This window comes from Coenobita brevimanus, chromosome 20, assembly GCF_032717465.1.
Source record: "Coenobita brevimanus isolate Jiangsu-jjx chromosome 20, ASM3271746v2, whole genome shotgun sequence".
Classification (NCBI taxonomy): Eukaryota; Metazoa; Arthropoda; class Malacostraca; order Decapoda; family Coenobitidae; genus Coenobita; species Coenobita brevimanus.
The window spans coordinates 8,190,877-8,214,541 of NC_136973.1; the positions used below are offsets into that span (position 1 = coordinate 8,190,877).

The 23,665-nt window shown below is 40.9% G+C and overlaps 2 protein-coding genes across 2 annotated transcripts in view; one reads left to right on the top strand and one right to left on the bottom strand.

Moving 5' to 3' along the window:
* The window catches only part of LOC145391820 (uncharacterized), a 97,763-nt gene extending 83,408 nt beyond the window's left edge, over positions 1-14,355 (top strand). Inside the window, exons 9-12 of the mRNA XM_080266308.1 lie at positions 2,134-2,266; positions 11,792-11,918; positions 12,834-13,025; positions 14,259-14,355. Coding sequence (XP_080122434.1) covers positions 2,134-2,266; positions 11,792-11,918; positions 12,834-13,025; positions 14,259-14,355 — 549 coding nt within the window. The remainder of the gene's footprint in view (positions 1-2,133; positions 2,267-11,791; positions 11,919-12,833; positions 13,026-14,258) is intronic.
* Positions 1-23,665, bottom strand: part of LOC145391972 (mitogen-activated protein kinase kinase kinase 4-like) — a 503,013-nt gene that overhangs the window by 149,556 nt on the left and 329,792 nt on the right. The window lies entirely within an intron of this gene.

Here is a 23,665-nt window from a genome sequence, read left to right on the forward strand (position 1 = left end):
AAAAAACCAAGACAAGATCCTGGCAGCCGAAGGCTATCACACGGCACTTCATACCAGGTTTGCCGAGGATACGATGGTAAATCGGAACGGTAACGTGGTAAAATTGCCAACGATACCACAGGCATTTGGAATTCATCTGGATGGATTCCTGCCGAGGATACGACGGGCAAAACAGTGTGACCAAAACCCAGGCGACTCGACAGAGAATGTATCGTACTACAGCATTGAACATTTAGCCTGACACTGAATACATATTAATATTTTAGAATAAATATCAATCGTTTTGAAACCCTTCTCATCGGCGTGCGTGCCAGTTTATAAACAAAGTTGCTTCTCCTTATTCTCTACCGAGTCAACGACAGCGATCACTTTCCACAGTCACGAGACGGGGCTCTGGCAACAGTGTGAGAAGCATGCACTTTGCCGAGGATATGAGGAACATGTGTGATAACGTCCAAGTTTTGTTCCACTTAAATCTTCCTTGGCCGTTCCTGATACGAGGTACCGTGTGATACCTTACAGAGTGCTAGGACAGGCAGAAGCAGGACCTTCCATGGCTGTGGACGAAGATAGTGATTCTGAGTGTGAATTCGAAGGATTTATGAGGGAGATTGAGGAAGTGGTGCAGCTATTACCCGCTAGTGACGCCAGCAGCCATCCTCCGGGGACCCAGTAGGACTACCTACAGCCTTGGATACCACCTTCCATTCCCAGCAAGCCCACCAACACTATCCTACAAGGTTAGTTATCATTCATAGCACAGTACCATTTATTATAATTACAACAGTACCAATATATGTATAGGTATATGGTAGGTATTTAGGGTGACTTTTCCTAGGGTTGCTGACATAATTCATTTTTCCCCATAAGCTCTGTTGTTTGTCCAACACGTTTTTGGTCCAACACGTGACCCATGCATGACAATATTACCGTGTTGGACGCGCGGGTACTGTATAACCAAAAACAGGTGCCCAATGATCTAAAGGGCTATGTCACTCTAACTGGATGTGGCCAGTAAGGGATAGTGTCCAAAGTATGGCTGGAATTTATTGCTCCTATAATGTCACTCACGGAAGGTGACCAGTCACCTGTGATGTGAGTATCTGAGTAAACAGCCAAGATCCAGGCTCCTACACTCCTTACTTCGAAGGCAGCAAAAGAGTGAATGATGGATGAATGTATTAAAGCATACTACAGTTACTCTTTACTTAAAAGTCTTGGATGTATGTGAAAGAGTTCTTTAAGTAATGCACTCAGTTTTTTGGTTTATTCTTACAGGGAAATAGCTCAAAAAATACTCACTTTTGACTTCAAAATAATGTTTGAATAACTGTGAGCATCTTTAACTGAAAGTACTGTAGATAATAATACCGACAGCCAAAGGAGGTTCTACATGTCATAAGCTGAAATGATAATATGCTATTAGCCAAAATAATTAAAAACATCATTTTAGACCTGAAGTAATTATGAAGAGATTGTTTAAAACCTCTATACTTTGGAGATGTCTTGCCATAACTGAATATAACTGTCTGGTACACATGTTACTGGTACACAACATAATACTGAATACAGTAACTGGGCATTACAGCATAATATCAGCAAACAACTTAAATGGGTATCACATACTGTACTCCATAACTTCACCCACAAACAATGTAATGATTTTGTTTCATATTTAAAGGCTCCAACATGCCTGCATGCGACCTTGGTCACCTAATGTTTTGTAATACAAAACATATATACCTGTACTGGCAATGTCTTTATAAATGTCAAAGATGTTTTCCATAACACTATTTCACCAATCTTTTCATTCAACTGATACTATAAAGTGGTTGGGGAGGGAGGGGGACAAGCAGAGCACCTTTGTAAGTAGTAATGGTAATAATTTTGTAATTTACTATAGACTTAAAACCAGTGGGAAAAATCCGAACATAAGAAAACATGATATACTTGCATAATAAGGGAGTATTGTATTGCACACATTTACTTCAAGTGCCTCACTCTCATAACACAGAAAATCCTTCAACATAACAAAATATTTTTGGACCTATCCAGCTGAAGTTTCCTACAGTTCACTGGGATCATGTCCTCATGAATCTGGGGCAACAAAAATAACTGCATCATATTTTACAGGTGTCACAGCTGAGAGTGGATCTTGCAGACTTTGATCAACAAAAAGGATATGCATTGTATTCAGCCTTTGCAATGGGCTCAGAACTGGAGAGATATTCCCTCAAGATGCTAGGAGAGTACACAGGAGATATAGGTATGTAAGTTTTGTACAAGTAGTCTTCAGTTTAAAACCACAGTAAGATATAAAAATAAAGTGGTAGTATATATATATATATATATATATATATATATATATATATATATATATACAGTAATTCCTATCCTATCCGGACACACACTTTCCAGACACCCCACTTACCGGACATTGTGGGCCTGGACCTTCGGAACCCAAATTGGCCAAAAAAAGAAAAAAATCCCCCCAAAATCCGATTTTTTTTCCCTCCCGTAATTTGAAATTGCAGCGCGGCACCGAACAGCTGTTTACACCACGGCCCCTTCACCCCTTCCTTCCTCCCCCCTCTCCCCTCCCCTGTCAGGGGTGCCATTTGGTATTTTTCATTACTAAATGAAGGCCAATTTGGTAATGAAAAATTCATTTGGTAATGAATCAGAATAATGCATTACCAAACGGATTTTTCACGCGTATGAGGATACACAGGATGGAGATGGTGGATTGTTTGCTCTCTCTGGTTAATTTGCTAGCCTACATAGCATGAAAATAATCAACATGCTGTTAATTATAAGGAGAGTGATTACATGTATTTTCATTTGTATATATAATTAGTGAAGAATAAATGCTAGCTTTACGAATTTGGTAATGAACTGTTAAATTTGGTAATGAAAATTGAGAAGTCTGGTAATGTGGCCGTTGCGATCTGGTAACTCTGTTTCCCCATCACCAAAAGTCACTGCCTAACTTCAATCGCGAGTAGATGCTTATCCCAGTGGATGCCACACGTGCTCGTTTTTTGTGAATAAACAGTGAATAAACTGCAATACCTCGCCACTAGACCACACGGGAATTTACAGTGTTGTGCAGTGTTAAGAAATTAGAATTTACAGTGCAAAGGATTAACTGTGGAGTGCAAATTGGCGGCTGAAACTGGCGTGGTGCAATTAACAATGTGCAGTGTTAAACAATTACAACTCACAGTGCAAAGAATTACTGTAAGAGTGCAGCACAACATTGGATTACTGTACGTGCTTCAAGAGCATTTTCACCACTGCCAAAGCCTTAGAGAAGGCAGCCACAGATGTGCTGTAAGTACCCTGGCTGAGGTACAGTCACTTCTAAATCCTCATTCTTTGGTTCCTTCTCATTTATTTCATGCTTTATGTCCATTATTAGTGTGAATAGGGTCTTAAATAGGTTTAAATAGGTGCTATGCATGTCTGGTAGGGAGTTATTTAGGTGGCTTTCAAAGTTAGTCTGGGTTAGAGTCCTTAAGTACCAGTCCAGCAGGCAGGGGCTCACTTTCCGGATGGGACCACTTTCCGGACATGCCTTTGGTTCTATTACATCGGATAGTGGATGGATTGCTGTATGTATGTATGTATGTGTATATATATATACAGTAAACCCCCGCTATAATGCGGTTCAGATATTGCCGGTTCACTTTATCGCGGGATTTTCATTGGAACCTAAGTATTTTTACATTGCGCAACGTTGGGTCTGGTTAGTACCTGGATAGGTGACCGCCTGGGAACACCAGGTGCTGTTGGCATAACGTTCTCCCTACGTGTCAAGTGGGGTTGGTGGAGGATTAGTGCCCTTCCCTGTAAAATGATTAACTCTAAGCCCTTGACCACCAAGTTTGGGATACAACAAGTAACAAGTGGAGTCCCTCAAGGCTCGGTATTGGCGCCAGTAATGTTCCTGATTTACGTAAATGATATGGTAGATGGAGTGAACAGTTATGCAAGTCTGTTTGCTGATGATGTAAAGATCCTGAGGAAGGTATAGGTTGAGGAGGCTTGTAAAATACTGCAGGAGGATTTGGATAGGATACACAATTGGAGCTGGACGTGGGAAGTGAAATTTAATGTAAAGAAATGTAAAATATTGGAAATGGGTAAAAGTACCAAGAGGCCATCACTGAATTATTTGTTGGGTAATGAATTAATCACAAAAAGGAGAGAAGAGAAAGATTTGGGAGTGTTGGTCCAAGATAGTTTGTCACCAGAAAAGCACATTAACAAGATAGTTGGAGAGACTTATAAACTCTTGACTAACATAAGAGTAGCATTTCATTATATGGATGAGGAGATGATGAAAAAATTGATAGTGGCAATGATCCGCCCCAGGTTAGAATATGCAGCGGTAGTGTGATCCCCACACAAAAAGAAAGATATAAACAAGACTGAGAGAATACAAAGAACAGCAACCAAGATGGTCCCCAGTCTGACAGACCTGTCATACAGAGAGAGGCTGGAAAAACTGGATTTGCCTTCCTTAGAGGAAAGGAGAAAGAGGGGAGACATGATTGCAGTGTTCAGGACCATGGTGGGAGTAGATAAAATTGACAAAGAAGATCTGTTTGTATGGGATAAGAGAGCAACATGAGGACACGGAATGAAATTGAAAAAGTCAAGCTGCTTGAAGGATATCAAGAAATATAGCTTTCCTTACAGAAGTATAGACTTATGGAATAGCCTGGACAAAGAGATTGTCCAGTCTAAAAACTTAAACGAGTTTAAAGCCAAATCTGACTTATTGAGAAACAGCGATGGAAACCCACGAGCATAGTACATTCCGTGCATATCACAATTAGGTATAAATACTTAAATATTGGAACGACTTAGACAAAGAGGTGGTGCATGAGAAAAACATTCATGTGTGTAATGGTAGACTTGATAAATGTGGATATGGAGACAGGACAACACGAGCATTGCTCAATTCCTGTATACTACAAATAGGTAAATACATGGCGTCTGGCAATGAATGAATGAATGAATGGGAAACCCCGCCTCATTGCTGTTTCCGCAAAGCCTACTACAGCTATTTTTAGGGTACAGTACATATTTTACATCTTTATTTTCAGTACTGTATTCTGAAATGGATATGTTTATGGTATTTTACATCTTTATTTATTCTAAAATATTAATAGCTGTATTAATTAAAATAATAATTAAAAATCGGCTAATATATTTGATAAAATACAAGCAAAATCGTGGCGTGGGGTGACGAAATACCCAGACCCATTGGTAGGTGGCACACAATTGGCTGGAGCCTTACCAGTAGCCAATCCAAACATGCTTTACATTTTTACTTGCCGCTGATTGGCTGCTGCCGACGCGCCCTCCTCAAAGAGAGGAGCAGGACCGCACCGCACCACCATACCGCACCTCCCAGTTTACCTGACAAGCACAGGCGTAGGTGGAGATACTTCAGCAGTCTGGTGCACAAACTCTCACTGCCTCCCATATGCTACATTCTGCCTTCTTTATTGTCCAAACAGTTGACTCATTCACCCCAAACATATGGTTCTGAGCCAGTTCACAGGCATAGGTGGAGACACTTCGTCACAGTCTGGTGCAGTAGCCCACACTGACTCCCGTTTAGTCCCGTATGCTAAGTTCTGTCTTCTTTATTGTAAGAACAGTTGACTCACCCCATACACATGGTTCAGAGACAATTCACCATCAAGTCAATTCACCATCAAAACATGGATGATTCTGTCATTCTATAAATATACTTATTATTGATTAATTAATACTTTAATAACTAATTTTCAGGGGGATTTTATAACTCATATAAGTAAAAAACTAGTGTACTGTACTTGCTGAATAAACTGGTATGTAAATAAATGACGGGGAATTGTCCTGACGGAGAATTGTCGCCGACATTCCTCCCTTAAGTTTGTCCAACACTTTAACTTTTTCTGTCAGCAACATCACTTTACTAGTCCATTTTGGTGTGTTACCACATGCATCACTAGCACTACGCTTAGGCCCTATGTTGACAGACAAGGCAAGCAATCACTGGAAGGCAGAAAAATAAGCCACAAATAATGATTTGCGAGTCACGCATGGTTCGACCATCAGATTCAAACTAACTGTGTGGTGCGTGGTAGACCGACCTCCCACACTTACGTTTCGCTCACCGCCCGCAGAAATGTCGTCATAGGCGCCCTCTCAAGAGCTGCACAACTAATATACACCTTGTACTGAACTTCATGATCATCATCATCTTCAATTCGTCTCATTCATCATCACTGAGTACCCGTACTGGTTTTTCTTATTAATAGACAATAAATAGCCATTTTAGGGGTAGCGTCGACACATCGCGGATTTTTGCTTATCGCGGGTGCCTTTGGAACATAACCCCGCGATAAAGTGAGGAGAGCATATAGAGATTGTCAGTTAGGCATAACAGGACTGATCCCACAAAATCATTCCCTCCAAGAAAAAAATAAAAACAAGACAACAGAGAGACAAATTCAAGATCCGGTTGTTGCCTAGACAAACTGCGTTTGAAAAACTGGAGATCACAGGCAGTAGGAAATACAGATAGGAGGAGACAGTTCCAGAGCCGAGTGCTATGCACCTGCTGTTGTGGTAGGGGGATGCAAGTAGACAGTTCAGAGGAGCAGTGACCATTGAAGTAGTGACAGAAAGGAGATAAAGATGAAACAGTGTGGCAAAAAGACAGAGGTTGAAGGGAGTCACTAAGATGGGACAAAAAGCCTTTGACTCCATCTTGTTGAGAAGAGCTGCATGTGAGGAGCCTCCCCCCACATGAGAGTTTTACTCTACACAGGAGCAAATAAAACCTGTGTATAAAGTCAACAACTATGCAGGGGTAAAGGAGGCACGGAGTCGGCTTAGCACATCTAATCTCTTGGAGGCAGATTTTACTAGAGTTTTACAAGAGAGATAAAATGATCTTTCCAAGATATATCCCAAGAGAATGAACACTCAAGTATGTTTAAAGAAGGTGCAGGACTGAGATGAATATTGTTAAAAATTGGAGGATACTCCTGCAGAAGATTCTGTTGGGTTGAAAAATGTAAGAACTGAGTTTCTGATGCATTAAAAACAAGAAGATTACTTTTACCCAAATTAGAGATATAAACCAAGTCAGACATTAGGTGTGCCATAGCCTCATCCCTTGTTTGCCGAAGTAACTGCTGGGACGGATGCTGCAGGAAGCCAATGGAAAGGTAAAGGGTGGCATCATCAGCGTATGAGTGAATAGGGTTAGATGTACAGCTTAGAAGGTCATTGATGAATAGAAGGAAGAGAGTTGGTGATGGGACAGAACCCTGTGGAACACCACAACTGGAGATCTAGAAGAAGAATGGTGGCTGTCTACAACAGCAGCTATTGAATGACCAGAAGGGAATCTGCTTATGAAGACACAGACAGAAGGATAGAAACCGCAAGAGAGCAGCTTGAAAATTAAAGATTTATGCCAGACTCGACTGAAAGCCTTTGAGATGTTAGAAGCAATGAAAAAGCCTTTTCCAAAGTCCTGAAAGGAGGATGTCCAGCAGTCTGAAAGGTAAGTGACAAGATCACAAGTGGAGCGTTCCTGGCAGAACCCATACTGATGATCGGAAACAAGGTTGTGATAGGAAAGGTGCTTTATAATTTTTTTGTTATGAATAGACTCACAAACTTTTGGAATACTTGATGTTAAAGTTATTAGGTGATAGTCAGGAGGCTGGGAATGGTCATCCTTCTTTGGGAGAGGTTGAATGAGAGCAAACTTCCAGCAAGAAGGAAAGGTACAAGTTGACAGACAAAGGCTGGGTGTAGGCATAGAAGCACAGTTCTTGAGGACAACAGGAGGGACTCCATCAGGCCCATAGGCCTTGTTAGTATTGAGGCCAGTGATGGCAGAAAATACATCAATTGAAGAAATTTTAGTGTCAGCCATGAAGTCTGAGGGGGGAAGTGATGAAGAGCACCAGAATCGTCTAAGGTGGCTTTGGAGGAGAAAGTCTGAGTGAAGAGTTCTGCTTTATCAGTAGAAGAAATAGCTACAAACCCATCACAGTGGAAAAGAGGAGGAATGGATGATGAGGTAAAGTTGTTAGAAAGATTTTTGGCATTTAGAACGAATGAAATTATTTTTAGCAGAGTGAAGAACAGGCTTAGCACAATTCCAGGCAGAAACATAAAAGAGATGAGATTCAGGGGTGGGTTGGCTTGGTACTTTTTGTAGGCCTTCTCCTTGTTGTCAATGGCATTAGAACAAGCATTAGTCACAGGATACAAGAATGAAATGCTTCCATGCCCGGGAGAATAACCTCTGTAATGCAAAAAGCACACTAAGATGGTTCACAGACATGGAAGCAATATCATGCCAAGGAACGTCAAAGAAGTACTGCCTGAGGGTCACCCAATCAGCAGCTCCGAAGTGTCACAGTCGCCACTTCTTTGGAGGGTCCACAGGCCTTACTGGAGCAATAGGGCAGACTAAGGTGATACAGTTGTGATCAGAGGAGCCCAATGAAGAGAAAAGATTAAATGAGTAAGAAGAAGGATTACTTGTAAGGAAGAGGTCAGTTATGTTGGAACTCTCTCCAAGGTGGTCAAGGATATTGGTAGGATGCTGTACAAGCTGCTCTAGGCCATTAAGGATTGAAAAGATGTAGGCTTGGTCACTAGGTGGATCAGTGAAAGGAGAGGAGAGCCAAAGGTGGTGATAAACAATGAAATCACTTACAATGGAGATTTCAGAGAAAGGAGATAGGATGTGTTCCATCTTAGACGTAAGACAGTTGAAGAATTTTCCATAGTCAGTAAACTTAGGGAATAAGTAAACAGCACAGATATATCTAGTCAGACAATGACAGGACAGCCAAAGCAAGAGAGTAGAGAATTCAGAAAATTCAAGTTCAGGAACACAAGAGCAAGATACGTTGTGGCATACATATACACAAGAGCCACGTTTGGCTTTGGAATGAGTACAGTAAAACCTCAATATAACGAACTTCAATAGACCAGAATTTGTTTTTATTGGAATCAAGGAGCTACCTGACTAAATTCCTATATACTGGAAAAAGTCCGAAAAAGCAAAAGCAGTCCAGACTGCCTGGCCACTTAAGCAATGTTCACCACAATAAGGTAAATAAAAGACATGTTTATCAGTGTACAGTACTGTATTATTATATATATTATACCATGTGATTAATGCAGTGAAGTTATAATACAGTACAGTACCACAATGGTTGTCAAAACAGTTTAAAAACTGTTCGTGCGATTCTGACTAATGTCTGATATATCGGAAAAAGTCCGGGTTAAAACAGTTTAAAAACCATTTGTGCAATCCGGACTAATGTCTGATATATCGGAAAAAGTCTGGGTTAGCAGGGGGGAAATCTGGATGTCGCTTTTATCGGAATTTAGCATTTTTCGGAATGGCTTGGGTCCCAATTAGTCCACTATAGTGAGGTCTTACTGTATAGAGAAATTAGGAGGGTATAAAGAAGGGTTTGCTATCAGCTGCCTCAGGCAGCTGAGTCTCAGTTAGGAAGAGAAGGTGAGGCTTAGAAGAGGAGGGGTGGTGTTCAACAGAGAGAAAGTTAGAGGAAAGGCCATGAATGCTGCAGAAATGAAAAAGTGCATCAGATAGTGGTTCCGGGTATCTCCCTTGGTCGCTGCCGGGAGAGACTGTGGAAGAGTTCTGTTACTTGCGGTACATGTTACGTGCTGGAGGTGGGGCTGAAGCTAGCTCTGTGGCTGGAGTGAGGAGTGGTTGGAAGAAGTTCAGGGAGCTGTTGCCTCTCCTGACACTGAAAGGACTCTCCCTTAATGTTAAGGAATCTTTGTGTGTGGCATGTGTTAGGAGTGTAATGCTGTGTGGTAGTAAGACATGGGCAGTAATGGAAGAGGGTATTTGCAAATGTACATAAATGAAAATGATTAGGTGGATCTGCAATGCATCCTTGAATGTGACGTCTGGGGGGCTAGGTTTACGATGGAAGAGTTGAGAGGAAGGATAAGGCTGGTGCGTATTGGTGCTGTGATGAGGAGTGGTACACTGAGATGGTCTGAGAATATGGAGAGGATGGGGGATGACAACTGGGTGCAGAAAGTGAGAAGTGTTAACTGGAGGTAGGGTTGCAACAGGCAGACCAAAAAAGACCTCAGACGAGGTCATAGAATGTGAGCTCAAGGATATGGGACTGGATAGGAAGGCTGCCAGATTCTGAGCAGCATGGAGAGTCGCCATTTGGTGATCAAGGCTGACGCATGCAAGCATGTTGGAGCCTTTATAAATATACATTTTCGTTAGCGTGGGCACAGCTCGTCTTGAGGCAGCCTCACCAAAATATAACTTGCCCCTTGCTCTCCCTGTGTTTACTGGCTCTGAATTTGCCATGATGACTCCCCCTTAAAAGTGGCCTAAGGAAGTACAGTACTGACACCTGAGAAGAAATGTAACTTCTTATGATAAACTGATGATGTGAGAGCCAGCTCTAGAATAATGAAGCACTATGAGCTTCCAGCATCTAAGTTTTCTTATATTAACTGGTCTTGTGAAACACTAATGACTTAAACTACTGTTTCAAGTTTTTGGCAGCCTCCAAGATCACAATACCATCAACACAAATGTGTTAGGGTTGCTTCTGGATTATATTATTATGTTTGGGCTGTTTTGAGTATTTTTGGAGTTAATTTTCACTTACACGGAAAGTTTGTGTATCCAGAACATCCCTGGCTGAATTTATCTGGTTATGAGGAAGTTTACTGTACATGGGATTTTACATTTTAGGAGTACAGGTATCTTAAAAGTTAAATACTCCTAAAGGTTGCATCACTTTCAATATGCCTTTATGTAGGTATCTTAAAAGTTAAATACTGCTAAAGGTTGCATCACTTTCAATATGCCTTTATGTTAGGTTACTGGACAACTCTAATTATTTACCATGGATACTCTGTACAGTATTTGAAAATAACACAAACTTCCCCAAACAAATGGACTGTACACATGTAGTTTTTCTGTAGTTTACTGTGCACTTAATAGCAAAATATAAAGTAATAAAAGCAGACCTGAACTGACAACAAACAGCACTAATGTTGCTATGTATGATAAACGATGTACAGGTAATATCACTTGTAAATCACGTGAGGTGGAGACAGGATCCTGGCGTCTGAATGATGCTTGGATGACTGTGACACCCATTTCACTAGGCATGAGTTCTCCCACACTGAACATGTCTTTTCTCTTTCCTTGTTCCTAAACCCTACCCCACTTCATATTTAGATGGGAATATGGACCAAGATGGCAAAGACTACAACAATGACGAAAATGACAACAACGATGCAGCTGCTACTGATGATGATAGTAGTAAGATGAGATTGATGGACAGTATTCTATCTATCTGTCTATAGCCAGATGTCATAACCCCATAAGGGGAGGCTGTCTGTCTATGAGTAAGCTAGTGGTTTTATAGGGAGGGGTGCTAGCCCTCCACAAACCCACTTGTTGACACATAAGGAACAAGTGTGGGTTGGTCATATGGTTACTACCCAGAGCTGTCAATGATTTCCTGGCTTATAGGAAACCATTAGGCTTGTTACTCAATGTAAAGCCAACTGAAAAGGTAAAAAGAGTAATAAAAAGTGACAGAAAAACAGAAGAAATAGGAAAGGAGGAGGGCAAACACAGAAAAAAAGTGTGTTAAGGAAAAGGAAGAAGTGTGCAACACTACATCAAATGAGTGGACGATGGTTGCCTTCTATTATCCACTTTTGCGACCAACAGGTGACTCCCTGAGGTACCATGTGGGACAAAGCTTCAGCACCACTGATATTGACAATGATGCCTGGGCTGATAGGAACTGTGCCCGGGACCACCAGGGGGCATGGTGGTACCGTGCCTGTGAAACCAGGTAAGGGAATTCTCAGTCCTAACACACCCAATTAAGTTCTGGCTAATGTACTGTGTGTGTTAGACCAGGTATATCATTTCTCAATATAGTGCATTACTGGCACATCAAATACAGTAGGTGTGTGTTAAAATCCCAATCTTTAAACTTTCTCATTTTCTTTTTGTAATGACAATGGTGGTCAAATGATCTGTATAGTTGCTATCCAAAAGGATGCAAATTCAATTCCATACTGGGGCAAGGAACTGAATAATGATATGAATTGTTTTAAAAAATATTTCAGACAGTGTTATAACAGCCCACCACCACTCCCTCAAGTGAAGTAAAGGGGAAGAATATTTATAATCTGTGATGTTATTCTATCTTCTTGCATGCGTCACTGGTTTACATGAGGTGTCTCACAGAATCAAGTTAAGTTTATAGATATTATCAGTGCACTTCACTGTCTGGGTGTTCCTGTAACAGTCAGGTACAACTGTTCTGTATTTACTCCAACACTTTCTTCAATTATCTGGAAAAACATTATAATTATATATCAACCTAAACTGGTAATGATTTTTGTGGTTTGATGAATTTTCCTGAGGATCTTAAAGAGAGTATTCTTCTTTATTGCTTTACATTTTCATTACCCCAACCCAAGTACAGTATAAAGGTTAGTCCACACACTAATGATAATCACCAGTCACCTGCCATTCAGTGGTATTATGTGGGCAATTAATCCCAACCACTCATACAAGTTACCCTTTATGATTCATTTCCAGTCAGAGCTCCTTCACCCACTAGACCACCGAGTATATGTTTAAAGGGTATATCAGTCTTAATCCCTATGATGGTCACTGTTACTATCAATAAGCAATGGCTCTAAAATACTATTAAACTCTTTCCGTGAGGTAAGACTACAACCACAACCATTTTCAGCAATCTCAACGGTCGGTACCTTCGTGGTCCCCTGCCAGCTGATCGCCAGTATACCGGCCTCTATTGGTACGACTTCCGAGGCCATCAGTATTCACTCTGGCATTCCAGAATGATGATTCGTCGAGGTGGTTCTGTCAGTAAGCCTGTATTCAAGGATATTACGGAACTGCAAGTCAGCACTTCAACACAAAGGTAATGTACTCACTTGCTGTGTATCTTGAAACAGATTAACTCTTACACTGGCCGTATCTGTAATTCTGTTGTACAATGTACAATGAGATCTGTTGTATGCAGTCATTTATGAAGTTCTTTTTTTCTATTACATCCACAGTAATGGACAGGAAGACTGTTTAACATTCCATTATTACCAGCATCTTCCAGTTCACACCAGTTTACATAGTACACTGTATGGAAAAATATGTGACACTCTGGAACACATCCTTGACTTATAAGGACTGCTCATACTACTATAAAAGTAAGACAAATGTACGACACTCTGCAGGATATTTTAATCCACTCAAGTGTACTTCACATTTTAGTGTATTTTATTCTAACTAGGAACAGATGATTCTACTCAAAAGAGGGAAAGTCCTCTATCCACAAGAATAAAATCCACCTTCATATTGTACTGTATCGTTTATAAAGGCTCCAACATGCTCACATGCATTGGCCTCGGTCATCTAACGGTGGCTCTCCACGTTGCATGATTTCTGGCAGCCTCTCTATTCAGTCCCTCATCAATCTGTGACCTTGTCCCAGGTTTTTCGGCCTCCATATCGCAACCGTATCTTTGACGTTCTCATTTCTCACCTTCCGCACCCAACTGTCTTCCTCCATCCTCTCAGCACACCCAAACCATCTCAATCTACCTCATCACAACACCAATACATTCCAGTCCCATCCTTCCTCTCAACTCTTCAATCATAGTCCTAACCCCCTCAGGCCTAACATTCAAGGATGCACAACACATCCATCTAAGCAATGTCATTTCTGTACGTTTGAGCCTGTGAATATCTTCATCCTTTACTGCCCAGGTGTCACTACTATACAGCATTACACTCCTAACACACACCAAATACAAAGATCCCTTAGCATGGAGGGACAGCCCTCTCAATGTTAGGAGAGGCAACAGCTTCCTGAATTTCCTCTAACCACTCCTCACCCAAGCCACAGAGCTGGCTCCAGCCCCACCTCCAGTACATGACATGTCCTCCAAATAATAAAACTCCTCCACATACTCTTGACTAATACATATGATCATGGTGATGAAAATGACAAAGATGAAGACGATGACAATAATGGTGGCCACAATGACAATGGAGATGATGACAACATGAATGATGATGATGATGATGATGGTGAAAGTATTACAGTACATGCAAGAGTATGTAATTACAATTAAATATTTATCATTTTCTCCCACAGGCCACCAGAAGTGGGTGAGACTGTCACTGTCCCAGATCAAGAGGACTTCAACCCTGGGTACAACCCCTATGCCACCTATGATTATCCTTATTACTAGATATGGGCATCTTACCATCTTGCTAGCCTCTAACTTTCATGGTACAGCTTTCTTAACTGCTTAGTCTGCATTTTTATCTTTTTTGTATTCTTGCTGCTGTCCATTCCACTTGGCAAGCTGTTGAACAGTTCCCCCTTTATAATGTTCTTGCTCTCTGAACCCTGTCTCAGCCCTTCCTTAAGTGGCAAAATAGGTCTGGATGACAATGTTTGTGACGATTCTTGCTGCTAACAGGTCATTAATTCTTCTTCGGCAAGACATTTTTTAAAACAATGGGTCAGATACACCTTTCATTAATCCCCTGACAATGAACAGTGTCTCCTAAGCTGAATAAACTTGTCTTTCCATTGGAAGAATTATAAAAATGCATAGATCCACACGCTCTGTAGTCCACTCCCATACCCTCTCCCTCTACTCCCCTAAATTCCTTATATCACTTTCTCTTATGCTAACACTTACAAACTCCTGTCCCACTTCTTTTTCCCTTTGTAGGCTACTTACCATTAAGTTGAAGTCATTACATGTAATTGCTGAGACTGTCAACAGAACAGCCTTTCAAATATTGGCTATTCATGCTGTTCATCATTCAGTACCAGCCTTCTTGGAATTTACACCACCCTCTCATGACAGTCAGAGCAGAAAAGGAAGAAAGATGGGGACGAGGCAACAAACAGTAGGTAAGAAACCCACTCATTACACACAGCAAATACAAAGAAAAAAGTGCTTTGATGACTGGAACAAATAAATGTAAGGAACATTAGCAATCACAGTTTCCTCATACACAAATTTGATCAGGTCCTCCCTAGTTTCCTTCTGGGTTCTCACACCCCATGGAAATTACTCACATACCCCTTCCAGATGGACATGCCCACTCAAATTATGATCCACTGATCCAGGCTAAGCTGTAACTCAGGCCCTCCTACATCCTGGGTCCTCAAGGGTCTACAAGGAGTTACATGGCATTGACTGTATCTATTTTTCTTGTTCCTTCTTAAAATGCTTCAGTTGTAGTTGTGGAAATCTGGTCAAAGGAAGCTGTGCACTAATGTGCAATGGTTCAACTGTACGAGGTTTCCTTTATCGTGTAAGATGCTGCCGATGATGAAAGGTGGTCTGGTATAATGTAAATAATCTGAATTACAATAGTCTTGCCTCAAACCCTCCTACACCCCAGACCCTCTGGGACTCCTATAGGCGTAATGAGGAATTAGCTTCAACTGTTTAATGCCTCTTTATGATGCCCGTACTGTTCAAGCATCAGTTTGGCACTAGTACTGCTTTACATGCAATATTTCAAATTACATTTGCAGTACTGCTCAACAAGATGTTACTAAATCAAAATTGTCTAATTCTTAATAGATTTATCAATGTAATTTACCTACACACTGTGATATGAAAGAAAGCATTACAGAACAGAAGTCTAAATGAAATAAAACAAGTATTGTAGTGGAAAAAAAAAAAAAAAGAGAGAGAGAGAGAGAGATACTGGTATAGTTGAGATGCAAGTCAAAACACTAGAGATATCAAAAAGAAGATAAATCTTTAAAAAAATTATACATGTATAGCTTCTATGGCAGCAATGCTATACTTTGTTTTACATGTTCACCTACCAAACATCTAAGCTGAAAATATGCACCATTACTTGCATGCACAGAAAAAAAAAAATAAAATAATAATAATAATAATGCATTACCTCACTTAGTACTAACACTTTCACTTAAATCAATTTTGTACTGAGGAAACTTTCAAAATGTAAGAAAAATACAGTTGCAGATTTCTTAATAAAACCTAAGGGTAGTAACTTTTTCAAGATTTTTTAAAATTATCGAATTTGCTCAAACCATTTGTCTTTTGTTTTGATACAGGCTGATTATGCATACTTTGAGTTATTACTCTGCAAAATGAGACCTGATTCTATTCTCTGAAAAGAGCAGGAGGGGAAATCTCCCTACCCTTGGGCCTAAAAAACAACTGACGCACATTTTTTCAAAGCAGTATATGCATGTCAGGCCCCTTGTACAGAAGAATCAACATTTTCAATGGTAGCAATATGCAGTACTGCACAGTCATCTGTCTTTACATCAACCAGGTTATCAGCAAGGTAGAGTGGAGATGCACTCATGTGCTGTGTACTCAATAGAGAGGAACATCAACCATATACAGATGTAACATCAGAGGAGCCCAAAGTTCATTTTCTTTAGTCAGGTTTAATTCAGTATATTGTTATCTAGTCAAATATGAAAAAGTGAAAATTCTAACATTTCTAGCATGGACATCTGTGTTATGAGTTGGTGGGAAGGATGGAAGAGGAGTTGGGTAGAAGTTACGATCAAAAGGAGGAAGCAGAAGACAGTGAGAAAAAAAACTGCTTATAAAGCTTGCTTATAATGTAACATTTTAGTTCCATCCTCACATCGTGTTACAGAAATTCTGCATAATACAAACTAAAGAACATACAGTATGTAAGGATACAAATGTTAACCTAGAACTCAATGCACTCAGAGATCTGCAACCAATCACCCACTCAAAAACCAATAACCGATTGAAAGATTGTACAGTGTTAATCAACCTTCCTGCATAACCACAACTTACCTACTAAAGTCTACAAAAGACCCTTTATGGACCCCCGAATGAATACAGGTATACTTTCTGAGGGCACAGCCTACTGAGGAGAGGTAAATCTGACATAAGACAATGGCATGAAAGAGGCTTATAGCAATATAAGTGTAAAAGACCACACTGTGACAGACCCCAATCTGACTAATAACCCTCTATGACTCCAACCAGACTAAAGAATCTTTCCTAATGCCTACTGTACAGAGGTACAGCAGATACAGGACAGTGATATTATAGTGTTTAAAAGAATAAACAGGAGGCAAAAAAAACAAAACAATCAGGCTAAAGTTGTGGAGGAGCTGAAGGCAATGAACTAGGAGAATATGGATCTGAACAATTTGTGGAATGTATATGGGAAATTAGGAATGCCTAAGCAGTGTGTGGTATTGTGAGGTTAGCAAATAAGCAAAAAGGTGCAGCACAGTGGGATGAAGAAACTGACAGAGTGGTGGGGGAAATGAGGAAGTGGCTAGTGTGGATGCAGGAAAGGGACTCAAATAAGAGAGTACAATGAAAGTACAGGTAAGAACGCGAAGAGACTAGTAAAGAGGAAAAATGAGGTTAATGATGATCTTGGAAGAAAAATTAATGCAAATCAGCCTGAAAATGGGAAACTGTTCTGGAAAGTGATGCAATAATGCACAAGTGAAAGTGGAAAGAAGTGTGAAAGTGAAAAGATGTGTGGAAGTATGAGGGATGAGAGTGGAAGAATACTAACCTGTGGAAGTGAGGTAAGAAGCAGACGGAAAGATTATTTCAAAAGGCTGATAACTGGGAATGGAGACATCAGTGTGGCTGTAAACATGACTGACTTTGGTGGTGCACAGAGAAGGAATGTAGTGTGAAGAAATGTAACACCGGCAGAAGTGATGACTGCTGTGAAGCAGCTGAAGAATGGAAAAGTAGCAGGGATTGATGAGACATATGCAGAGATGATTAAGTGTTGTGGAGAGAGTGGAATGAAGTATTTGTTTGAGATATATAATATGGCAGTAAGGAGTGGAACTGTGCCAGCAGAGTGGAAAATGGCTGTGATTTACTCTCGTACAAAAATAAAAGCAAGCAAAGTGAGAAAAAAAATAATTGTGGCATTATGCTGCAGTGTTGTAAGAAAGGTACACAGGTTAATTATAACAATGAAAGTAAGGGATGCATCAGAATGCCTGGCGAATGAAAAACAGGGTGGCTTTAAGAGTGGTAGAGGATTTGTGATCAAATATCTGCAGTGAGACAGAGAGGGGAGTAGGCTTGCAAGAAGGACTATAAGGTATTTATTGCACTTACAGATGAAGATAAAGCATATAACATGGTAAACACACAAGGATTGCAGAAGGTTTTTTGTATATATGATGAGTGCCATTATGAGCTTTTACAAAGGTAGGGAAGTGTGCTTAAGGGTAGGTGGGCAACTAAGTAAATGGTTAAAGATTTGTGTAGGACAAAGGTGTATGACATCACCATTGTTGTTTTATATATAAACTGTAAACAGGATGATAGATACTGACGGTGTTATGAGAGACGTAAAAATACAAACAACTGAGAGAGGGATGGTGTTGGTAATGAGTACTGAAGGATGGAGTATCTCAAATTTGATGTACTGTACAATATGCAGATGATGCTATGCTGCATGCAGATAGTAGACAAAAGCTTGTTTAGACTGGTGCAGAGTTTTGCAGATGTCGGTGAGTGCCATGCCTTGAAGGTAAATGCACATAAGATAAAGTGATAGCTGCTGAGGGAGAAGGGACTCCCAGTGTGATATTATAATGAATGGAGAGAGACTTGAATTGGCAAGAACTTAACTACCTGGGTGTAGTGAAAAAGAGAGGTAAATGTGCAATAGAAGTGGAAAGTACAGTGGTATGGGACAGGTGCTATGAAGGCCTTGATAAGAAGCAGAGGTCTGAGCATTGCAACTGTGAGAGGCTTGCATGAAGGATATTACCCATAAAGAGCCTACTCTAACATATGGGTGTGAGAGAATGGTCTATCTATCTATCTATAGCCCGACGCCCTAATCCCGCAAAGGGTGGCCGCAGACAAAACGCCTCCAAGTCATTCTGTCACCCACCATTTGACTCCCCTCCCCCCAACTCACCCCCCACTCCCTCATATACCTCTCAACTCCATCCCTCCACCTCATCCTCGGTCTACCCCTCCCTCTCCCTCCCTCCACCTCACCTACATACACCCTCTTAGTCAGTCTTTCATTCTCCATTCTCTCCACATGTCCAAACCACCTCAGTGTATTTCTCCTAATCTTTTCAACCACATCCACATCTACCCCACAACGTTCCTTCACTTCTTCATTCGTCAACCTGTCCCTCCACGTCACTCCACATGCTCCTCTCAAGTAACTCATTTCCACTGCTCTCACTCTTGACTTGTTCCCCTCTTACAATGTCCACGCCTCGCTTCCATATGTCAGGGTAGGGATCACAATACCATCATGCAGTGACTTCTTAACTTCCATACTCACCTCCCTATTTCTCATCACTGCTTTCAGTGTACCAACAACCTTTCTTCCCTGCTGTACCCTTTCACGTACTTCATCCCCCAAAGTTCCATCCTTACTCATCACACTACCCAAGTACTTGATTGCACTCACATTCTCCATATCCTCACCATCCAACCTCACTGCACACTCTGTGACTTCATTCCTTTCAAACACCATAACTTTACTTTTGTTTACATTAACTTTCAGCTTCCTCCTCCTACACACTGTCCCAAATTCATTCACCAAACCTTGCAACTCCCATTCATCTTCACTCAACAATACTGTATCATCAGCAAACAGCAACACAGGATGGTGTGCCGTGAAAATGAAAAGTCAAAAGTAAAGCAGTGGAGATGGGACTGTTGAAGAATGTGCGTGGAGTGCAAAGCGTGGACAGAATGTGGAATAATATGATTTGAGAAAGTTGCAGAGTGGTGTCTGTAGACACCACAGCTGATGAGCATGTGCTTAGAAGGTGTGGACATGTGGATGGAATGGGCATGAACAGAATGGTGAACAGAGTACACATGAGCAAATCTGAAGGTGGGAGGAGATGTGGGAGGCCTAGAAGGTTGATAGACACAGGGTAAACAAATGTGTGAGAAAGAGACATATAGCATCTAACAAGGCTAAGGAACTGACATGGAATTGAATTAGCTAGATGAATTTCGTGTAAGGAAATGAATGACCATGGTCTGGCACCTCCTTTTAACATCACACGGATGAGTGTGAAGCTATTTGTGGAAAGTTTTATGACCCATCAGGTCAAACCTGAATGGTGTGTGGTTCAATCAACTGGATATCTTAATAAATCTTATCTTTCAAAATATAAGACCAAATGTGTCAGCACTGGAAACTCTGAAGAAAATACCCATCCATCATCCAATCCTATGTTGCCCCACGAGGAGCAAAGGAGCCCGGGGTTGGGCAAGTTGGTCCCGACATTTAAGATGAGAGTGACAGCCTCACTCATCCCTGAGTGGCATAACATGAGCCATAAACCCCAACCACTCCTTGGATATAAACCTACACAGGCTCAATCCAACTGAAGCGCCTTAATTACTCATTAAACCACCAGGCGCCATAACTTGGTTAAATGGTTACCACCCAGCATAGTAAATGGTTTCCTGGTGTACAGGAAACCATTTGACTTGTCAGTCAGTGTTGAATCACCCATAGGTAGAAGGAAGAGGAAAGAATGAAGCAAAGAAAGACAGAGGAGGGAGTGTAAAATCACCCATGGGCAGAAGGAAGAGGAAAGAATGAAGGAAAGATGGAAGAGGAAGGAAAGAAGAAAGGAAAGGGCAGACACCCAAAATAAATAAATACAAATAAAATATAATAAAAATTACAAGGAAATCATGTGTACATTTGAAACCTGATCTTTTTTCAAAGACATTTCAACTAAATTTACCACTCATAAGCTGAGCATATTTACTATGGAAAGACAATTATTACAAACTGCTGGACTTCCACTGGTACTGTATTCCTACCCTATATCGCTAAGATAAAAAGTGCATGATATTATAAGTTTACTAATGTTATAGTTTTATAATGTCTTTATTCAATTTCAGTCTTTTTTCTATTTCTAATGTTGTTGCATCCTTGTACTGTCTTACAGAGCTAAGAAATAAAGCTAAAAAGTTATTAATTATCTTAATGGTTGTGAAAACTAGTACATAGTAGTAGTAGTAGTTGTAGTAACAGTAGTAGTAGTAGTAGTATGACTGTAGTAGTACAGCAACCCCAGCTTGTCTGGCCGAGATGAGTCAACTGCAGGTACGCAATCGCCCTTGCAGGGACATCCCATGCACTGAACCAATATTCCCTTGCACTGGCAAGAAGAAGAGTGCAGAGGTTTGGTTCTTGGATGTATGCTGTATTTGCATCTCTCTACCCGGTCAACAGGGACACCACAGTCAGCACGACATCAGCCACTCTAATAATTCCAAATAATGCCAGATGATTGTATTCAGCACAGGACACCTCTATCATCCCAGCAAGGCCATGTAAGTCCTTTAATGAGACAGTGTCTGTGGTATGGTACTATAAGGTCTGTTCAGGAAGTATCCAACCTTAGACTCTAAAAAAATAAACTGCTAACATGCTGAGCTAGGACACTAATCCCCCTCAAAGCAGGCCCCTTCTGACTTAACATATGTAGCCCAGCATTCTTTCCACTGCCTGAAACATTTTTCACAGTCGGTTTTCGGCATCTCCTGCAGGTGCTTTGTCACATTTGTCATGATCTCTCTCGTCTGAAATCAGGAACCCTTCAGCAGAGTTTTGGGCTTGAGGAATAACCAAAAGTTGATGGAAGCCATGTCTAATAAGCAGGGAGCCTGCTGGACCTGCAGGATGTTGTGCTTAGCCAAAAATTCCTGAATCAGTTGAGAATAATGGGCAGGGGCACTGTCATGGTGCAACTTCCAAACTGCTGCTTTCCAAAGGCCTGGTCTCTCTAGTCCAACTGCACCAAGATAATGGTGGATAATGCTGAGGTAGTAATGTCTGTTGACAGTCTGACCTTTTGGTGCATATTTGTGATGCACAACACCATGGTAGCCAACATGCATTTCACCTTGCTGTGGACCTGTCGTGCTCTTTTTTTTTGGCCAAGGCGACCCTGCTTCCACTGAGATGACAGTGCTTTGGTTTCTGGGTTGTACCCAGACATCCAAGTCTCATCTCCAGCGATAAGTCTTCAGAAAATCTGGATCATGATTTGCACACTCCAACATGTCTTGAGCAGTGTTCATCCACAGAGCTCATTGTTCACCTGGTGGGAGCTTTGGAACGAACTTGGCAGCAATTCTTTGCATGCCCAAATCATCCGTTAAAATTTTGTGTGTTGATCCCCTGCTGATTTCAGTTGCATTAGCAATTTCTCTGACATTCAACCGACAATTTCCCATGACCAAATTGCAGATTTTCTTCACATTTTCAACACTCCTGCTTGTTGATGGCCTCCAAGGATGTGGACTGACATTCGGCCATTTTCTAAGCAATTGTACCACTCACTTATTTGCATTACCCCCATGGCCTCTTTCCCCCAAACTTGCAGGATCTTCCTGATAATGTCAACTTGGGTATCACCTAGTTTTTGGCAAAATTTAATGCAGTAGCACTGTTCGACTTTTCGGTCATCATTATGAGCGTCAGAACGTGACGAGTGTAAGGTGCAAGACCATGGACACAGGCTGACTGACAGTCACTGAGTCACTCATGATGGCTGGCATTATCACGCATGTGGACAAAGGTCCTGCACTGTGCTACACAAAACCCCACCCCTATCCTCAAACTAGTTGGGGGGAAAAAAAAAAAAAAAAAAAAAAAGAGAGAGAGAGAGAGAGAGAGAGAGAGAGAGGTCAAATACTTTCTGAACAGACTTCATATGGTGGTGCCAGCTGGGAGGTCCTTAGGAAGAACTATCAGTGAAAGTCTTTGTATTTTCCAGGCAATGACCATTGCTACCAGGCCAAAAAGCCATCTGAGTATGTCCTCTGCACAAGTTATTCTTTAAGCTATGGAAGCATGCATTCCTTTCCTTACTCTAAAAATGATGGGGAAAAAAAAAAAAATTGTTCTAATGTGGTCCACATGATGGCTTCAAAGGTACTGATGCCTAATGACATCTGAATCTCCTTTTTTATATTATTCTACTCAAAACAACTACACTTGTTCTAAATATAATAAGCTCTTCTACTTTAATTTCTTTTGCTCTTTCCCACACTTTGCTAAAAACCTCTTCTCAAACTTTAAGGCACTTCTTCCTCTTTCCCTACTCATTTCTGCTCTAATGGTTCAATTGCTGTTTCTTTAATAGGAAAAGCTGAACTTTTTTGCACAAACTTTTGCCTCTCAATCTATTTGGAATGATTCTGGTATTGTTTCTTCATCACTCACTCCCACTGTTTTTTTCATGCTTTTGAGTGAAAGCTCTTCAAAAGATATACCATCGCTTTCAGCCATGATGGGATCCCTCCTGTTATTTTCAAGGACTGTGGTTCACTGCTGACACTACCTATGCAAGCTCATTTGCTTTATTTACTGACTTACACCTTCCCTTATAGCTGGAAGCTTGCTGCCACTGAAAGACAGGTGACTGTTTCCAACCCTCAAACTATTGCTCAACTGTTTTAATCTCTCAAATTTCTAAAGTCTTTGATCTAGCCTTACTAGGAAGATTTTTAAGCA